The sequence below is a fragment of the Andrena cerasifolii genome, chromosome 13 (genome assembly GCF_050908995.1).
Source record: "Andrena cerasifolii isolate SP2316 chromosome 13, iyAndCera1_principal, whole genome shotgun sequence".
Classification (NCBI taxonomy): domain Eukaryota; kingdom Metazoa; phylum Arthropoda; class Insecta; order Hymenoptera; family Andrenidae; genus Andrena; species Andrena cerasifolii.
Window position 1 is genome coordinate 4,383,658 of NC_135130.1, and position 21,577 is coordinate 4,405,234.

The 21,577-nt window shown below is 38.1% G+C and overlaps 1 protein-coding gene across 1 annotated transcript in view; it reads left to right on the plus strand.

Moving 5' to 3' along the window:
• The first annotated feature begins 446 nt into the window (after nucleotides 1-446).
• The window catches only part of LOC143375666 (uncharacterized), a 94,367-nt gene continuing 73,236 nt past the window's right edge, over nucleotides 447-21,577 (plus strand). Inside the window, exons 1-2 of the mRNA XM_076825019.1 lie at nucleotides 447-1,018; nucleotides 17,071-17,490. Coding sequence (XP_076681134.1) covers nucleotides 17,178-17,490 — 313 coding nt within the window. The 5' untranslated portion in view covers nucleotides 447-1,018; nucleotides 17,071-17,177. The remainder of the gene's footprint in view (nucleotides 1,019-17,070; nucleotides 17,491-21,577) is intronic.

Genomic DNA, 21,577 nt, shown 5'->3' on the forward strand with positions numbered 1-21,577 from the left:
AAACTTTTTTTATAAGTAGTTCATAATACTATGTAAACGTAGTTAAAAAACGGGAAATCTGCATCAAACCGTTGACTTGTAAAAAAATCCACAAAATGTATACATTTTCCGAGGGTTCAAACGGGTATACCCCCTTAAGAGATTACATTAATTACACCACTCTAACAGTCCCAGTCGCAACAACACCGCCACAGGTATGCCCGCGCTAGCTTGCGAAACAAATCCGCCGTCCGATTACGTGTCGCGCATCAGATCGCAGTTCCGTATCACCTCAGCGAGAGGAAAATCGGCGGAAGAGCGTGGAAGAGGGCCCAGCGGGAAATCGCGCGCGGAACCGGAAGCCGGGGCGCGCGCGGGAAAAGAAGACCCCCGGAAGTACGAATAGAAAGGGAGTGCAAAAGAAAAGGGGGACCGGCTCGAGGAGATCGTCTGCTCGTGTGCGCCGCGCTCCCCCACCTTGCCCCCCACCGAGTCTGCGCGATACAGTTTATTTGAACGGGCCGGGGTGGGGGTAGCGGCGCTCGGTCCGCGGCGCGTCCCCACGGATCGCGAGCTTTAGTCGCTCGATCTCGTTCGGAGCGTGGTGGCGCTCTACGTCGCGCTTGCATCCGCCGATCTGTACCGATGGATCGATCGCGTCGCGTCCCTCCGGATCAATCGTTCCCCGCGTCGAGAAGCCTCCTCTATTGATCGATCGCCCGTCCCGAGTTCGCAACCGAGGCTCGTCCTTCGCCAGTGAAAGTTTCCACGAAAAAAAAAAAAAAAAAAAAAAAACTCGGCCCCGGTGCCATGGTTGTCGCGAGTTCGGTGCAGGTGAACCGCGTGCGTGCCGCTCACACGATCGACGGATCCCGAGATACCTCTGGCAGCTGGGAGGATCAGTGAGAAAGTTGGGTGTGCGCGGACGGCAGCCCCTTCCTTCACCTTCTGACCCAACGGGCCCGCGATCGAGCCGAGAACGTCGACCACCGCGACTCGACGGGCCTTCGTTTTCAACTGGGACCGGACCCAACCCGAGGTACGTGCGACGGCATTCGATTCGCGCGCTGCAGGGTTCGGCAACGACCGGCCCCCTGTGTCGGTTTCTGGAGGTAGCTCGCCTCGGAGGGGAACCCCGCTCGGCTCGCGGGTGTTGAGGTTTCCCAAGCGGAATGATGGCGGGGTTTTTTTTTTTTTTTAAACGAGGATGCGCGGGGAATGCGAGCTAGGTTGGGATAAAGGGTTCGTTGCAGGTAAGGTCGGTGCAATTGTTGCGGTTACGGAAGTGTTTATTCAAACGGTAGTCGTGAGGAAGCTGGGCTTGATAGCACTGGGCAGAATAGTTTCTGGATATTGTGGTCACGGGGAATTAGAGTGGATAGCAGAGAATTGGAGTGACTTAGGGTTGAATTAAAATGTCTGTGCTTTGAACAGGGATCATGTGCGTTTTTTTAATTACCGTAAACTGGGGCGACTTTGCCCAGTTTTTTTACTGTGACTGAAAAATTACCGTGTTATTGAATTCGCTATTGGGTTTTTCGTTTGACGTTGGAGGAATTATTGCTATCGATTACAAAGCACCAGGTGTTCTAGTTACTTCGCAGTAAAATGAAATAAAGTTTTTCTGAAAGGTGGGCAAAGTCACCCCAGTTTACGGTAATAGGAAAGTGACGCTTATTTCGATTTGGAATTATTGAGAAGCAATGCAGTTCGGCACGTCTTGGGCACAGTGTCACGGTGGTGAGGAACGAGATTAATTTGTGAAGAATAGGGTGAAGGAGATTGAACGCAAAAAGGGGGGCGCGAAATTAGAAATGCAGGAAAAGGTGGAGAATATTAATGAGGATAAATGAAGAGGGTCGTTAAAGGATCCATTATGACGACGATACTCCTGTGCAGAATTAGCGATGCCTGTTGGTAAAAGAAAAGTAAACAAGTAGCTCTGTGTGTATATTTATACGCTGCAAAAATGTTGCACGACAGCTTTTAACTCCTCGACCGGCCAGAACGAGTTAACTCGTCTTTTATGAGAGCCGCTTGTGCAGTGAAGTTTGCACTTTTACGGGGGTAACACTTTATCAAAACCTGTTGACGAGTTTATTTTATATTTTATAGTCTTTTAGAGCGAGGCCGAGGTAGTCTAGAATAATACCCAGACTTTTGGGAAAATTAAACACTTGGTGGTTGGTAGAAGAGTTCTGCTTTTTCTTTCATGATACGATAATTATGCAGATGACAGAGTGATTTTGTTATTTAAATGTTGCGTTATCTCACAATCAGAAAATTATGCACAACTGCCGCGATATGAGTTTGTTATTCGTTACATATTTTTTTTTTCGATTTATCTCATTCTGTGCCAATTAAATGGTCTCAGGCGGCCTCTTTGTGGAGTGAAATTAATTAGCGAGCCTGTTTGTGTTATTTACATTCATTTGCGTATTTAATATAAGAGAAATAAAAACAGAGCGAAAGGGCAAGTAGGTATGAATGAATATGGGGTTTTGGTTAAATTTCATTAATTAGGTATTTATTGTAATGTGATATTATATTCGCCACATTTAACCCTTCGTGGTCACACGGGGTGTATTGTACCCCAAGAATAATTTTTTAGTTAAAATATCGCGTCTTTACGACTTCCAAAGGGGAATTATCGCAAGAAAAAAAATTAAAAAAAAAAAATTTAAAACGTGGAAAATCGCTCATTTTCAACTACAATTTTTATCATATCAAAATTTACATTTCTAGAAAAAGACTATTAGACCATGATTGCATAAGTATTGCGAACGTACAATTATCACTGAAAAGATAAAAGATTCAAAAATACGAAAATGGTAACTAAAAAAAATGACACTGGGGTACAGTGAACCCCGTGTGACCAACTTTTGATTATAAGAAGGTGTGACCACGAAGGGTTAATGACCAAGGGTAATTAGTTGGGACAACTGCCACTTAATTTGTTATTTTTTTAAAGAAACTTTTGGTTCTCTGATCTTTCGCTATTTCCAATTTCTGAAGATTTCTTAACACAATTCTTACACTTAGGAGTAGCTTATAGAATTCCAGTTAAGAGGACTCGCTGGCCATTTGAAAATTCGAAATTAAGTAGTTCGTGAACTTTTCTTTTCACATTTTCCTCTGTACAAAAGAAATCTCTTTTCAAAAAATTACACTGACTTGTGCATTTTGTAAAAAGAACTCACGAAGTATACTATTTGCATAAATTTATTAATACAAAAATGGTAGATATGTAATTGCAATACAGCTGCAAATTCTAAATTAATTTTTAGAAGTATCTCGATATATATATATTAATTTTCTCGATCTGAAGCTTTGTCTAGAACTAAAAATTTGAAAATCTGGAATCCGATGTCTGGAGGGTAGCGGATTCCTCGACTTTCTAAAATTTAGTTTATTCCCTAAAGTGGGGGTGGTCAAATTTGGTAATTTAATTGATGTAGTTTAATTTTCTCGATCTGAAGCTTTGTCTAGAACTAAAAATTTGAAAATCTGGAATCCGATTTCTGGAGGGTAGCGGATTCCTCGACTTTCTAAAATTTAGTTTATTCCCTAAAGTGGGGGTGTTCAAATTTGGTAATTTAATTGATGTAGTTTAATTTTCTCGATCTGAAGCTTTGTCTAGAATTAAAAATTTGAAAATCTGGAATCCGATTTCTGGAGGGTAGCGGATTCCTAGACTTTCTAAAATTTAGTTTATTCCCTAAAGTGGGGGTGGTCAAATATAATATATATATATATATATTAATATATATATATATATATATATATATATATATATATATTATATAAACCTACGAAAAAGAATACTTACTTTATAGACACCCTGTACATTAGAACGCTGATTCCTATCTATGCTAAAAGGAATCACCTGAATTCTAACGCGGAAAAACCTAACAACCGCTACTTTTCCTCAACAATTTCAATTACAGTGTCCATGACTTGCTTCATTCTTTTTCTAATTCTAAACTGCGTTATAATGCGGCAATTGCGTGTAGTTTAACACATTAGGCGGCAATTATTCCGTAACCGGGCAACACACTGGTTACAAACTTCGATTATCCGAATTCAGTAGACGCGATGCTCGGATACTGGAATTTTAACGCGATGAACGATCGTTTATTACATAACGTTTCGTTTATAAACCAGAAATTACACAAAGAATTAATCATTTCCTTCATTCTGCACACACGTTTCTCAATCTTTCTGGACTGGTAAATCGCATATTCCTGTTGAAGCGATTATTTTTTTAATTATAGTTTCTGCTCGCACCGTCCAACAACTTGGAACTGTTTCTAAAACTCCGCCAGTTCGTAATATTTAGGAATATTATTTCTAGGAAGAAAAACCTGCACTGCCGTTTTTCTGTTAGGCGGTTTGTTATATTTGGCAAATAATAATTCTCTGATTGCTTTCCAAGGGAATTACTATTTTAGGCAATAATATGGGGAGGGAACTTGGCTGAAACTGTAAGGGATGATGAGTAGAAATAAATTTTTAACATTATTTGAAATTATGGCGAGTTATTTTTATTTACAAAATGTCTGGAAACATTTATGTCTTCCAGCTGTACGAAATTTTCAGTGCTTCTGAACTAACACTGTAATTTAGGCGAGAGTGTTTCAGGTCATCATTCGCGAGACCGTAGTTTTGAAACTGTGAATCCGAGAAACTCTCACCTTTACTGGAGTGTTAGTTTAAAAGCATAAAAATTTTCATATAATTGAAAGATATAAATTTTTATAGGCACTTGTTAAATAAAAACAGATCGTCATTAATCCCGAATATTGTATAATAATTGATTTATAGTTCCAATTTGTAATTTGAAATCCTACAAAATTCGATTGATGAGTAACATTTGGATAGGTTAATACGATGCATTTATAGTTTTATGTGTGTAGTTGCAGACTTTAATAAATACTATGACGTAAAAAGTACAGAAAAATAATAAATAATGATGAATTTCACATGAGATTTCTTCCTATTGGAATATTTAATTGAAACACACAAAAGCTGAGATATAATCTGATTAGACAGTGCTATGTTCTAATCAGACTTAATAATTTTCAATTAAATAATCCAATGTGAAAGAAATCTGATTTGAAATTCATCATTATTTATTCCTTATCTGTACTTTTTACAGTATTATACGTATATACCGTTATATATAAATGTAAATGTTTCAAGTAGAGCTAACAAAATGGAATTCTGGCATTTTAACGTGGTGTTGGTCGAATAGCACTAAAATTCTAAAATAATTAACAGGATATAGGTAAATGTTTAAAAAGATTTTTGGAGTGAAAGGTATTTGACATTTTGAGTCCTATTCAATTCTGAGAACCTGTTTCGAAAATTATACCATCGTCTTTTAACCAGCTCTCAAAGCAGATCTTAGAATAATCAAATTTTCGGTTGAAATTAAATTATGGTTGGACAAACAAGATTCTACTCTACCTGCTCTATTAAATTTTGTATTAAATTACTATATTATATAACTATATATATATTATTTTGTATTAGAACAATACCACTTAAATAATATTCCAGCGCCAACTGTACATCGCGTTAAAGAAAACAGAGTTGCTTGCAACATTTACGATCTAGCTTTCGAAAAAGTTTCTTAAATTATTGCTTCATATTCTCCGTTTCACGCCACGGTTTATCGCCCCAGTCTTATTTCTTTATAAATCCAAAAGTAACATCTATATTCCCTAGAGTAATAAATACATTTAGGGTACAGAAAAGCTGATACCAAACTATTTAACACGGGAACATTCCCACACCTAAAATTCTAATTTTAATAAAACATCGTGTAAATGTAGAACATATTGGAGTATGCAAAGGGCAATAATAATTGAGGACCTTGCAGTAAGAGGGGTGCAGCTCCAACTTTACCAACTTCAAGCAAATTAGAAAAAACTTGTTATAAAATTATTGCTTTGACTTAACATTACAAAGAGAACACTAATTGCAAAATAAATATTTTCATAAAATAAATAGTAGTTATTCAGTTGATAAATTTTTATTTCCAATTTTGGCGAAGAAATATTCTAAAATAAAAATATCAATATTAATATTAAAAATATATTTTATAATATATATAAAAATACTGAAAAATTGATTAATATTGAAAAATGTAAATATTATATAATAAATATTAAAATTAATATTGCATACTTTAATATTAATATTTATATTTTTATTGATTTGTAATAAATCGCTCATTTGTTTTCGCATTTGCATCAAACGTGCACCAAACGATGTAGAAATTTTTCTTCACGTATATTACACGTGAAAACTCAAAAACTATAAAAAATGAATCAGCACCCCTCTCACTGCGAGGTGCTCAATAATTTCTCTGCTCTGAACTTCATTTTGACTGAAATCAGCCCTTAAAGTGTCTTTCGTTCATCCCCAAAATTCGATCCCACCCTCTTGCCTCCACCCCGTCCTTTCTAAAACCGAACAAAGAATTGGTGTGGCAGGGAAGCAACGTTCCAGGCAATACACGAGTACGTTGAGCCTAGGAAAATCATCACCTCTTCCCATAGTCTCGCCTGAATTTAGTTGTGGGAGGGATTTGAGAGCACGCTAAAAGTATGCAACAGCGAACGGTGGTTTCGTTCTCACGGAACTTCTTGCGAAATATCAAACTCATCGCAATCATAAATTCAGATACCGGCGGCTCTAAAAATAACCGCGGGCTCGTTAATTACGCCCGCGACTCGCCACGAAAGTGAGACGCGATCGCTGGACTTTTCCTGCGGTTAATTAAATCCGCTGGAGCGTTCCGCGCGGCGGTTCTGCGCGGACGCGTCGCCCGTCAAATTACGTCAGGGACGTGGCGGAATACCGTCACGCGGAAAGCATCGAGAGCGTTTCCAGGCCGGTGTGCCCCCGCTAATGGGCAAATTGCTAAATCTGGGACTTTCACTTTGCTCGATTACACGTTCGCCGCGCAAAACCTCATCCGTTTGCTCTTTCCTTCCGTCGACGTGGTCTGGTTTTCAAAATTTTCCACGATTTCGTATTATTACCCCTTGCAAGGCACGAATGGGGGTGCTTGAACGCGCGCCGACACTTAAGGATGTCTCGGGCCTATCCTCAAAGTGGTACCAAGTTGATGACAATTTGTGAGACTGTTCTTTCAAAGAAGCAAATTTGAACTTGGGAAGATTGGGAATTCGGGGCATTTTCGCTGCCAAAAGTTTAGCTAATAGTGATTGGAAAAGTATTTGTAAAGTGGAAAGTACCTTTCTAGGGGTAAAAATAAGGGTTCAACTGTCGTTCGAGTTCCTTGCATCTAGATTTACTGTGCGCAAGACGTAGATGTTCAAGTATTACAAATTTCATATACTTTTGTTTAATATTGTACGTCCGATACAGCATTAAGGGGGTGAGTCTAGACGTCTAGACACTGAAACAATTACAAATATTATATGAAGCAATAAACACCACGACAAACTAGAAATACAAAGCAACCCACTTCTGTAATCACTTCTACAGCAACAGGATTACCGTAGATTAAAAAGACACTGGCCAATCGACCTCAGATGAGGGGTAGGAGGTCACTTCACTGAAGAACCCTAATATTGGGTCCTAAGTCATCACATCAGTCTATAGAACCCAGTTCTGATTGCTGATATATTAAATAAAAAATAAAAAAATGTTATATAGATATACAGGGTGTTCCAGGTTTTGCCAGTAAAACTCTAGTGGCGTGTTTCACGAGTAGAAGTAGTAAAAGAATATTAGAACCCATGTAAATTTTATTTAACAAAAATTTTGTTCTAGAATAAGTGCTTCTAATTTCTAAGTTACAATTTCTTTAACATTTCCACTGTAGCAGTGGCGCATCCAGAGGGGGCGAAGGGGCGCTGGCACCCCCCAAAGAAAAAGGAAAAAGGGGATTAATGTAACCACGACTGCAATAATTCGAAAGCTTTGCAAAAAGAAAAGAAAACAGGATTTTATTCTCTAAGTAAATTTTTATAATCACCTCATGAATTTTATTAAAGCATTACAAATATTCTTATCCGCTCAAAATCGGCTTCCCCCAAGATTAAATCCTAAGTGCGCCACTGTACTTCAATACATAAATGTAACGTAAAACGCCGATGGGCGTTCAGCGAGCACTGTGCACATATGTGACTGGGGGATTTCCGCACGCGACGTACGTCAAGCATTCCAACTTCCGTATTCAGAGAATAGTACCATTTAACTCGGCGGGAGGCGCTACTGGGTAAAATTTACCACAGAGGCGCTAGTTGCGAAAATATGAAGACTGAGTTTTTGTTACAATTTTTTAAAGAACTTTAATAAAGATTTTAAGATGTTTCATAAATTTTCTTTGATTCTTAAAACACTGTACTTTAACATAAAAATTACAAAGTTAGAAAAAAATATTCTGAAACCGTGTTTTTTTTCGTTTCAATTTTGGGTATTTTTGACTATGGGGTGCGCCTCCCGCCGGGTTAACTTTGTCCTTCGCAATTTTCTTTTTACCTCCACTCATCCTGTATATCAAAGGGTGAAGCATTTAACGCGTAAGAGGACGTATATACTACTACGTCAAGGACTACTGAGTTTAACGAACTGAGGAACGTAATGCCACGTCACATCGGGTCGCGAGAGTGTTAATTGCCGGGGAACGGACGTTCCCGTGCAATTAATTTCTTTCGCGCTCCATGGCAATTTCGCCGGACGATGCGGCGCGCGCCAACGATTACGCGTGTTACAGATGACAGACGCCGACCGATTACACCGGTCCCGGCGGTACCAAAAAAGGCACGAGCTTGGAAAGTGAAATGGCGCGCAACGGGCCAATTTCGCGAGAACGAAAGCGTTTCGAAAGTTGAGCCTGTCTTGGGGGCCCGAGTACTCCGCACCTGACGCACCCTCTTGCTCCTTCGAGGGGTGATTAAGTTGCGCTGGTACACACTGTGAACTTTGCACTATTTTGAGTTCGTAAAACTGAGGGCTCCGGTGGACCACAGGCATATGTCATATATGAATCAATTTTCGTTTCTTTGTACCATTAATTCGTTCGTCCAATGTATTGTATAAAATTATAAAAGAAAATCAAAATGATGGCATGTGTGCGTTTCACACTGGGCCCCTCAATAATTGTAGAGCTGGTGCTGAAATGGTGCAAATTTAAAAAATTTTAAATTTGTTCAGTATTGGAAAAGTTTTTTTTTTTAACTTTTTTCAAAATTTTGTCAACGTTAGATTGCAGCGCTTGTTATACCATTGAACTTTGTTTAAAAATTGTTTCTCTGTCTCCTGTACTTTAGAAGTTACACGCGAAAAAGTGGGAGTACCTATTTGACTTTGAGGTTAGTTTTCACATACTTAACCTTTCGTAGTCACGCTGCACCCAATTGACCCGCTTTTCAACTTTGGAGCTTCATACCGGTAAGTTCCTGGCTTTGAAATGGCATTGACCTGAAATTTTACGGAAATTTGAGGTTTCCTCTTCCGGTAGAGACATGATTAGGGCTGGGACTATTTGTCGAATTTTTCGGTATTCCAATATTCGAATACTTCAGTTGCTCAATTATTTGGCGAATATAATTCGAATATCCAAGTATTCGAATACTATTCGAATATCCAAGTATTCGAATGCTATTCGAATATCCAAGTATTCGAATACTATTCGAATATCCAAGTATTCGAATACTATTCGAATATCCAAGTATTCGAATACTATTCGAATATCCAAGTATTCGTATACTATTCGAATATCCAAGTATTCGAATACTAATCGAATACTATTCGAATACTAATCGAATACTATTCGAATATCCAAGTATTCGAATACTATTCGAATACTATTCGAATATCCAAGTATTCGAATACTATTCGAATACTATTCGAAGTCTATTCGAATACTATTCGAATACTATTCGAATACTATTCGAATACTATTCGAAGTCTATTCGAATATCCAAGTATTCGAATACTATTCGAATACCTTTAGAATATTTAAGTATTCGAATACTATTCGAATACTATTCGAATATTTAAGTATTCGAATAGTATGGTGTGAATTATAAATCAAGTTCTTTAGGTTCATTTGTCAGGGTGAAATCTTGTAAGCTAATTTTGACCCACTTCCCACCATACTCGAATAATAACATTCGAATACTGAAATATTCGAAGTTTATTCGAAGCATCCGAATACTTGTAAAATATTCGAATATTAAATTATTCGAATAGTCCAGCCCTACACATGATCCATAACGATTAGTCGAACAAATGCATCTTCATACCACAGGGTAACGCCAAAGTCCAGTTTCCTTGGGAGCAAAGTAAAAAATTGCGAATACGCGTGCGCGTAAAGTCTTTTCCCTTGGGAAAAAAATAGAAAACGCGAATACGTCTGAAATTGGTCATTTCGCTCCCGCTCAGCAGGCCTAAAAAAGGCATCCATTTTCATGCAGGTGTTGAAAAAAATGATTTACTTTATAAAACAAAATTTGTATGTTATATAGCAAACTGTTTCAAAAACATGCCAATGTTCCCCCAGTTTACGGTACCGTTGTTCCTGTCTTGAGTCACTCTATAAACCCACAAAGTTGCATTCCAATCAGTGACTGCCGGTTCCCTTTGTTCCCTTGTTAGAGAAGCTCCGTTTTCGAGCAAGGAATTCTAAAACAAAAAAAAAATCGCGTATGCAAGAGCAAAGCCTGTCTCGCATAACGGAATGCAAAACGTTCGACCAAACCCAATCAGCATACCGAATCAAGCTGAACAAAGCCCTCACCTTCGACTGCGGAAGGTTCCGCGGCGCGGTGCAGCGAAATTTCTGTGAACCGCGTGGAACCGGCGCGCGGCAATCGCAATAATTCGCGACGCATTGGTGGCCACTTTGGCCAGAGGCAATTAAAGCGCGCATCATGGGGCGATTACAGGAGTCTCAAGGCGAGCGATTGAGACGGCGAGGTCTGAGGCAGCCTGCCTCCATCGGGTTTCGCGTGGAAAAAAAGGGAGAAGAAAAAGGCGGCCGCGCATGCGTATTCATGACCGGAACCGTGGATAATGCTCGGAGTCTCTGCACATCATATCTTACACAGCTGGAATATTAATTCTTGTCATTCGTATGCGCGATGCAAGCGCCATGTTGCCGTGGACGCGAGGCTGAAAGATGGTACAGGTGCAAGTCACCTGGGAAACTGCGTTTTCGTGCTTGGATGCATGGCCTATGCGAGGATGTTTCATTGGAATTTAGATTGCATTGACTGAGGCAATTATTAGATTTTAATGAGGGGGTAAGGACAGTTAAGGCGCTTATGGGTGTACTAAGCAGTACTGAGATTTGCGGGAGGGGAGCCGCGAGGAGGGGGGGGGGAAGAAAGGATCCTGAAAGGGTTTAATTGCGTCTTCTATTAGTTATAGCCACACAATGTTACTCGCTGTAAAATAGTAGCCACCTCGCATGTGGGTGGAAGGTTGAGAGTCATAAATCAATATAATACACGCGAGATGCAGGGCTTCAGGATTTGTACTTAAATCTTGCTTAACACGAGAAAATTATAATAGATAAATTAATGTCCTACTTAAGCTGCTGTTGGAATGCTTTTCCCGCACTCTTCGATGTTCACTCATTGTTATATAAATAATCATACTCAAGGGTAACATTACCTAAATTTTACAATATTAAATTATTATTTACAATATTAAATTTTACAATATTAAATTATTATTTACAATATTAAATTTTACAATATTAAATTATTATTTACAATATTAAATTTTACAATATTAAATTATTATTTACAATATTAAATTTTTCAATATTAAATTATTATTTACAATATTAAATTTTACAATATTAAATTATTATTTACAATATTAAATTTTACAATATTAAATTATTATTTACAATATTATATTTTACAATATTAAATTATTATTTACAATATTAAATTATTATTATTATTAAATTATTATTATTATTATTTTACAATATTAAATTATTAATCTTTAGCTTCTAGATTTTTTTTTTAAGAAAGTATTAATATTATTGCACCCTCATTTTTTTATTAATTATATCACTTCTTTGGCTGTAATACTTAATTTTGGTGTGTAAAAATATTAGTTGTATAAAACAGTTATAGGGGCTAGTTCCAAATGCGTCATTCGCTGAAGCGATTTTCGGTGCCCACTACTAATTAAATAAACTTTACATGAAAGCGAAAAGCTAATTAGTTTCTTGAAATACATTAGCAATCGCTGTCTCTGACGGGGGCGATCTCAAAACAGTTAACTTTTAAAGAAGTGAAAGCATTCTGAATGAAACGTTCAATTTTCGGGCATGGAATCTTGCCTTTTTATGCAATAAAAAAGACACCGCGAATCAAATAAAATATTCACCGCGGCAAAAACTGGCTAATAGTGTATCATGTAGCCGTGAAAAAATGGAAGTAAATCGGATGAATAGTTTCTGAGTAATCGTGGGTACAGTGTTGGAAAATCTGCTTTCGAGGAAAATGCATTTGAAGTTCTCATCAGCGCGTAACAACACGTGAGCATACTTCACTTCTAACGTCTATATCTTCGACATTTCTGCGAATTTCGGTCCTAAATTCTGGGAAAACAATCTTGACATATCAAACACTGAAAATATGTATAACAAAAAAGTAAGGAAAATTAAGGAACGAAATCATTGAAAATAGAATATAATTTTAATTCATTTTTTGTGCGAAATAATATCGAACCATATCCACAAATAATCATTCCATTTGAAAGAAACTAGGGTGCGTATAAAAAGAGCAATTTTTGTTAAGAAAGTTTAGAGTTGGACCTTCGCCGTTTCTGACGAATTCTAATACGAAAATTAGGAAAGTGTCACCTTTTTAATGTGATACACGTCATTAGCGCCACCCTTCGTTCTATAAGGTAAAGAGTTAGAAAAAGTTCCTTTCTTTCAAACGCTAGCTGTCAGGCGGTGTGAAATATTGCGTGGGGATGTGCGTCAAATTAACAGGTAATATGGGAGTTGATTTATAACTGCACGGTTTAAACTGACACGGTAAATTATCGTGTCATCGGGTGCAAAAATCTCATCTATCAGACTCCAGTGTTAATACGATAATATAATTTCCCCACGTCCGAAGGGAAATAAAATTAGCAAGTTGATCCTTTGTTAACGTAATCCCATAACTATGCCAATAGACACTGTTTAAATTCCAGTCGTAATTTAGAACTAATTGTAAACAATTGTGAAGTGCAAAATCGTTGCAACGGATTACTTTCCTACCGGATAAACAAATCCTCCACATATATAACTTTGACTAGAACCTCTACAGTTCCATAGTTTAATTAAAATTTTTCGATAGCAAGAAGGTGGTCATCTCTTCATACTTTAAAATTCCTATGGCACTGGTAAATTTTCACGTAGAATAAAAAAATAACACCATGAAAATAAATTGATTGGCTTCAAACCAGTGCCTCGGATTTGAACTTTATTTTAGACAGACATTATTGGTAGACGTGATTTAAAGTGAGGTTCCGGTCTAAAAATCGAGTTTTTCTTATTTCAGTTTTCGAATGTTCAACCTTTTAGGAACGCGTGTTTAAAAGGATTTGTTGAAATTCGTAAAATTCCCGAAGTTAAACTTTAAACTTGTTTTTCTCGAAACGGTTTTCTCAAAACGGTGGGACCTGTATCTCCAAAAGTTATTATCCGATTCGATTGAACCTTTTTTTATTTTGAAGAATATACTTCTGGCTAGGGATGATACCAGAACAAAATACAAAAAATTTAAAATTTTATAATTTTCAAAGGCGTGGAAATGATGAACAATATAGGGAAAAAGTGATTTCAAACTTCAAGTGTCGTTATTTTCTAAAACAATGTCATTTTTGTAATTTGTTCTGCCCTCCCCCCTAGCCAGAAGTATATTCTTCAAGATAAAAAAAAGTTACAGTCGAATCGGATAATAACGTTTGGAGATACAGGTCCCACCGATTTGGATCAATTTTTTGACGCCTTGACTTTAACGACTCTCCAGTGCCGACTGTAACGATTAATTATAAAACAAAAAACATATGTCTATAATTTAAGACATCCTTAATACAGTGCAAAAAGTCCCATTAAATTATATATAGTAGTTTTCCTTTAATTAATTCCTAAATATCACCTATTTTGGGGGGCTCCAGACCGGGAGGTCCCCTTAAGGGGTTATGCCTAGTCAGGCGGTCGAAAAGAGGCGAATATTTGTGAATTTTTTTTGAAGAAGCGGAAGCGTATATTTTTACAGAACTTTTTGCGTTTCAAAGAGCAACATTTAAAGAACATTTGGTAATTTTTTCGTAGAAAAATATTTACGTTTATAATAAAATAAAAGGCGACATCCAAGAAGCATTTTTAAAAATTTGCTTTCGCGGTGAGCACTGCCATTCGTAACCAGATTATCTAAAATCAAAAAACAAAAAAGATTTCGTTAGTATATTAATGTATCCTCAGGTTGACGGAGAGAATTTTCCGAAATATTAAGTTAAAACAAAATGGCAGCTATTTAAAGTTGAAATCCTGATTTTTTCGCGTAATTTTTGCAGAAAAAAACAGGATTTCAACTTTAAATAGCCGCCATTTTGTTTTAACTTAATATTTCGGAAAATTCTCTCCGTCAACCTGAGGATACATTAATATACTAACGAAATCTTTTTTGTTTTTTGATTTTAGATAATCTGGTTACGAATGGCAGTGCTCACCGCGAAAGCAAATTTTTAAAAATGCTTCTTGGATGTCGCCTTTTATTTTATTATAAACGTAAATATTTTTCTACGAAAAAATTACCAAATGTTCTTTAAATGTTGCTCTTTGAAACGCAAAAAGTTTTGTAAAATTATACGCTTCCGCTTCTTCAAAAAAAATTCACAAATATTCGCCTCTTTTCGACCGCCTGACTAGGCATAACCCCTTAACTACCCAGTCAACATCATCATTCAACATTAAAGTCACCCCTAATTCGACTTTACTTCATAAATTCTCTCAAAGATCTACCTAAACCTTCAAAACCTCGATATTAGTCCACAATAAATTAATGAATTTTGAATAAAATGAAATAAATGCCAATCAACACAAACTTTCTACCCTCTCATTCCATACACAAGTAAAATTTATTAGATTTTGTTTGAAATCAGATTTGAACGAAGCAAGCTTCAGTCCAAAGAGACATCGTTCAAGTCACACACATTTCCCGTGACAAACCATCTACGAGTGGCCGGACCTACTTGTTTCCTCATGCATCCTTAGTCTCGCTCCAGAACGAGGACAGTGCTCGTAATGAGCCATGACTCCATCAGCGATAGCCAATTTATCAAAACTCCATTTCGTGCGCTCGTAAATTCGCTGACACTTTCCTCAACGACAGAAACTTAATGACGAGCCTTCCGCGGCGCTGGACACCAAAGAGCCCCGGCTCCCGGGGAACTAGCGCGCGTCGAACTGTCCTCAGCCATCGCTCTGTCAGTACATAGCCCAGCTTTCAGGACTCCCACGGCTCGTCCTCCCAATCAATTAACCTTAATTTGTCAGCGAGCGGTCGCGTGTCAACGCCGCTCGCAAGAACAATCCCTAAACGACCGCGAACCAAGCTCATTCCATCATTCCGTGGCGATTTTTTCCACGCGACCGCCATCCCGTCTGAAAGACAAACACCAGTGGCGACACAGCGGTACGCCACGGGAGATAATCATCGTCATAAATTCATCATCATCACCATCATCGTCAAGCTGCCCCGCGGCATAATCACTCGTTAGTTGAGGCACACTCTGCCGCTGGCAAATCACTGTCAAGGCTGCCACGCTTCGCGGAATAACGAATTCCTTCGGGATAGCAGGCTTCGCTCTTCGTTCCACGTCCACTTCGCCATTCTGATGCCGGTGTGCCCGTAATAATGTAGGCACAGGGGTGTGAAGTGGATAGGTGCTCGTATGAATTTAGTATCTAAGTGTACGTAGTGACTTTTTGCTGTACCTCTACAAATTAGAATATCCTAACCTATTTGCAGGCCTGAAAATAATTAAGGGATCACCTGCAGTAGGGTGTGTCAATTTTGTGGGTAAATTTAAAGTTTTTGAAAATTTTAAAATCACTAGTGACAATGTAAGGCTGCTTTTAATCCTGAAACTATCCTCAGAAAGTGGTTTGAGTGAGATTTAGCTACTTTACATATTCATATACTGCTTAAAGTGAGTCTTGCTTACATGAAAGCATGGAAATGAAAATAAAAATATGTGGAAAGTAGTATTTATTATATTCACATGGAAATGTATGGAAATGTGTATTTATTACAAAATGAAATATATATGTAAATTTAGCAAAAGATCTAGCCACATGTCATCTATGTAGTAAATTTAATGCTACTTAACAAAGTCTACCAAAGAAGCGATATCTTGTTTGTTTCTGTTGCGGTCCATAAGCTCAATTATTAAAATTTTTTTAAAATAATTTTAGTAATTTCCGTAGTTAATTTAAGGTCAAAAATTGAGGGGGAAATCTTTCCGGCCGCGGATCACTGTTTTCTAGAAGAAGCTTCTTTTGTTGAGCTGTGGCGCCGCCATTTTCTATTAAAATTTTTTTTTAAAAATTGTGATCATACTTCTAGGTATATACAATAAAAGCCTCCAAACAGATTTTGTATTCCATTAACTATACTCGCATAAAAAATTCTCAAAATCAGGCTGCTTTTCCGGGCTAGAGTGGCATTACCCCTTAAAGTTATCGACTGGTTTCAATGTTTGTTGAGTTTGGAGAAGAATAACATCGGAGAGTTGACGTTTGGGGAATTGGTAACGCGGTTGACCAGTACACAGAGTTCTTTCCGAGGTTCGAAACCAGCTTGTATAACGCAAGCACTTTGGAAGTACATAAAATGAAACGTCATCTCTTACTTAGTAACCGAATCCCACGAAGTGAAACTTTTGTGATGGAATTGACTCGGATTTGCAAGTACATACCGAACTTGATCCCATCCCTACTTGAAATACAACCACTCCACTAGCTCCGTTACCTAATCCCAGTTTTAGGACAGCCACTATAAAACATCTTCCGTATTCTTGCAGGTCGAGGACACTCCTGTGGCGCAAACGCGAACCATCCTCTCGTTGATCGTCGGAGCTCGCGGACCCAGTGTGTCTATGAAACCGTGAAAGCCAGCCTGTGCGTGACGATGTCGTCGAGTGGTGAATTCTCGACGTTGTCCAGCGGCGAGGCCACTGGAACTGGTGACGACTCGTTGCCCAGTTCCAGGGAGGCCACCGCGGAAGCCGCGAACTCGGGGGGCGGATTCATGCCGCTGCGCGACTTCTTGGACAGATTCTCCTTGCCAAGAGTGGTTAGGGTGGAAGGCGCTGGCGGAAGACCGATACTATTGTACAAACAGCAGCAGAGATCGCTCAGAGTGACGGCCACCCTGCTGATGCACCGTTACCGCCATGACGTCAAGGTCGGCCCGGAAATCGTGATCCCAGAAGGATACCCTGGTGAGTGTTGAGCTTCTGCCAGACTTGTTGAACTCTTTGGATAGCGAAGAGATGCACCTGCTACGAAAAAAAATTGGTTCAGTTTGATGGGAAGATGGTGAAGTGGGCGTTTCGAGCGCAGTTAATCCATTTTCTTTGGGGTGGCTTTTGATAATAGCGTGGAAGGGAAGGACAGGATTAGAAGATGTGCAATTGTGGATGAAATGAATTCTTAAGCAAATAGAAGTCGAAATTTTAAAGTAACTCTTATCCAATGGCGGTTTTTCTTCTCGAGAAAGTTGGTTTTGGAAATGGAACCAATTTTTTGATATTTTGGAAAATTAAACTAAGTAGTATTTAATGAATCTTAATATCCGAGTTTGTCAGAAAAAAGACGTGACATGAAAAAACCCTATTCTCCGTGTCATTTAAGAAGGAACCTGTTTCGCGCATGTAGTATGAGCTCATTGGCTCCGAAAAAGCGTTGGTGGGGGTACAGCCAATAGTGGCTTATCCCGGCACCAATGAGCGTCAACCTGCGCAGAACCGGTCTAAACTCGTCGGTCGGCAGGTTCCTTCTTAAATGACAGGGAGTTATACTCTATATATTCTATTTATCTTTGCACGAGGGTCATTCTACTCGAAATCGGACACTTTTTGGAGTAACATTTCAGATTTTGCTGAAACTTGGATATGTTGTAGTCTTTAATGATATGTAATCATGTCTGGATGGATTTTTCGAAATTTTAAATATTCTGGGTTTTACAGCTCTTTGAAATGTACTGTAACCTGTTTTTCAGTAAATTATAACTGTTCAACTAACAAACTGATAAAAATGAACTTTGGGGTGCTTACAGTGGAGACATAAGAGTACCTAATAAAAATTATTTCACTTAAAAAAAATTTTTTTTTGACTATTTTGCAATTCTTCTAAACAAATGCAATTTTATAATAAAAATTGCTTTTGTTTTTTTAAGTACAAGCTCGTTTTAATCTCCACTGTAAGCGCCTAAAAGCTCGTTTTTATCAGTTTATTAGATCAGCAGTTAGAATTGATTGAAAAATGGTCAACAATATATTTCAAACAGCTGTAAAGTCCACGATTTCTAATTTTTTTGAAAAATCCATCCAGATACGTTTATATATCACTAAAGACTACACCACATCCAAGTTTCAGCAAAATCCGAAATGTTACTCCAAAAAGTGTCCGATTTCACGTGGAATGACCCATGGGGATCCACCCATTTTCGAGATGCATCTCCAATTTAGCCACGCTTTGCAAAATATACTTAAAAAGAGGTGCTTGAAAGCACAAACAATTTGCATAAAATTCCTTCAACCACTACTCACTGAAAAACAATTTGCAATGCTCATCCACTCCGCACATTCCACCAGTGGAGCTGTGCATCCCACAGAATTTGCAATGATCACGAGCGCAGCGTATAGAACCCTGTTGCCCGTGCAGTTAATAAATACCGAGGGTAAGAGGCAAAAGAGAATACGCTCGAGGAGATCCATATCGTTTTCGACTCGCACCCCCGTGTTTTAATATTCGAGGCAGCTGGAACTTTTCCCCGGCCGATAAATCAAGTCAAGGAGAACCGTCAAAACGGTCAGCGAAAGAAAAAGCGAAAGCCAACAGCCGCGCGGCCAGAAATTCATTAAAGCACTGTGCGCCGGTGGCGTTTAATGGACCGAGAGGTATCCGTAACTGCATAGAATTGGCCAACCGGCACGCAGTGTCGATATATCGATCACGTCGATGGCGATGATCGATCGTGCGCGCGAAACCTATCGGGAATTCGATCTCGGATTAAAGGCATATCGGGGCTGCTTGCGCAAGATCGCGCCCGAGAAAGCGGCCGATTAATAAACCGCTCCTTTTGATCGATGAAAACGTTTACATTTTCATCTTTTTTCACCCCGTTTAACGAGTCGACGAGCTTTCCTGAGTGGCATTCAACGTCTTTAAATCTTGCTTCTCCGAGTTGTCAGGGTCGCCATAGCCGGCTGCTAATTTCTACAAGAGTGGTTTAAAAAATGTGTGTAGATTGGTATTTCAGTGTTTAACGCTTTCTTTGTATCGCGTTTCGGAGCTGTGATTCGAAATTTACTTTGGCTATTGAGCTTTTTCGTACTTTTGAGCTGCTCGTTGATTCTTAGGGACCTTCATAGCTGCAGCTTGTGAAGAGAATAGAGATCTCCCAATGGTTCAGTTTTGATGGGGGTAAATATAAAGCATAATCCAATTTTTGAAGTCATGCGCGATAAGTACTAAGTTAATTACTTAGACACACATAGAAATGTAGGGATATAGAAATATAGAAATATAGAAATATAGAAATATAGAAACATAGAAATATAGAAATATAGAAATATAGAAATATAGAAGTATAGAAGTATAGAAGTATAGAAGTATAGAAGTATAGAAGTATAGAAGTATAGAAGTATAGAAGTATAGAAGTATAGAAGTATAGAAGTATAGAAGTATAGAAGTATAGAAGTATAGAAGTATAGAAGTATAGAAGTATAGAAGTATAGAAGTATAGAAGTATAGAAGTATAGAAGTATAGAAGTATAGAAATATAGAAATATAGAAATATAGAAATATAGAAATGTAGAAATATGGAAGTATAGAAGTATAGAAGTATAGAAGTATAGAAATATAGAAATATAGAAATATAGAAATATGGAAATATCGAAGTATAGAAGTATAGAAGTATAGAAGTATAGAAGTATCGAAGTATGGAAATATGGAAATATGGAAATATGGAAATATGGAAATATGGAAATATAGAAATATGAATATTAAAAATTTGTTCACCTAACTTTACGTCATAAAGACGATATTACAATAATAACAATGGACCCAATCGTAAACTCACGCACGCGAGAGAGTGGCAGACAAAATGTGTGAGTGTACAGTTTCCAAAGAATATTTTAACAATGCAATACACATGTTGTTTCAAAAAATGAGGTGATATAAAAAAATATGTATATAATATTTTTCCTTCGAGGACACTTTCCTCAAAAAATCGATTTCGAAGGTACTCGCAAATGTCCATATCTTCAATTTTGTTTGTTCAGGGTGAATGTCCTCGATGTTGAACATTTCCCCCCACATTTTCGACTTACCATTCATTTTATTCATTTATTCGCCGTTCCACCACTTATGGGCCGGCCTGTATATCAGAATAAAATTGAGATACTTTACTGAACACGTGTCTGTCTTTATCACGAGACACCCACGAGAGGTTCTCGATGTAATCCTAATAAATAATCCGGGGATTAGGGACACATGACACGCGTTGTGTCGGGGCGTGCTAGCTCGAGGGTTAAACAACCCTCGATATGCCGGTTCCGAGGCGTCGCTTGCAACATTCTCGAGATTTCCTTGGTGCGGAGGTGCCGTGATACATAAGAAGGTGGATTTGTTTGCCTATTTACCCGCGGCCAAGTGTGTACATATGTAATCAGGTTGTAGTAGGCACAGTGGTGATTTAACCGAGGCTCACAGAAAGAAACATGGTTGTAGGTGGCAGTGGCGGTTTAACAATGAATCCGACCGTTGGGCGGGCGCGGAAGTGTTTGACTCGAGCCGTGCTCGAGTCTGATCAAGAACCTTATCTCGAGTTAGCAAAGTTACAGAGCAATGTACAGATTTAAAAACTATCAGTTATAATACAACAAATTTTGTTTCAGAACGAGTGCACTTTGAGTATAAACAATTTTAGTATGATTAAAATAAGTTTACACACATTTTCTACGAATCTCAAAGTGTATCCTAACAAGTAGAATATAATTAGGAAACTACACGAACTTTTTATTGTTCCACTAGTTTGGTTGCTCGCGACAGAAGTTGGCTGAATAAATTTTAAAGTTTGGTACAGAATCTGAGTAAAATCTTTGTTTGACTAAAATTGTTCTGAATAACTATTCAACGTGCTTAAAGATGATAAATAACAAGTGGATTCTAATTAGAAAGTGGGTCCCTCGTACCAGAAGTAGGGGAGGTCTGAACAAAATTTGAGATCCGAGGACTTATGTATCTCATCCATTGTGATGATAGGAAAACCGTAGCGAATCAGTTTAATTTTATTTTTTAATT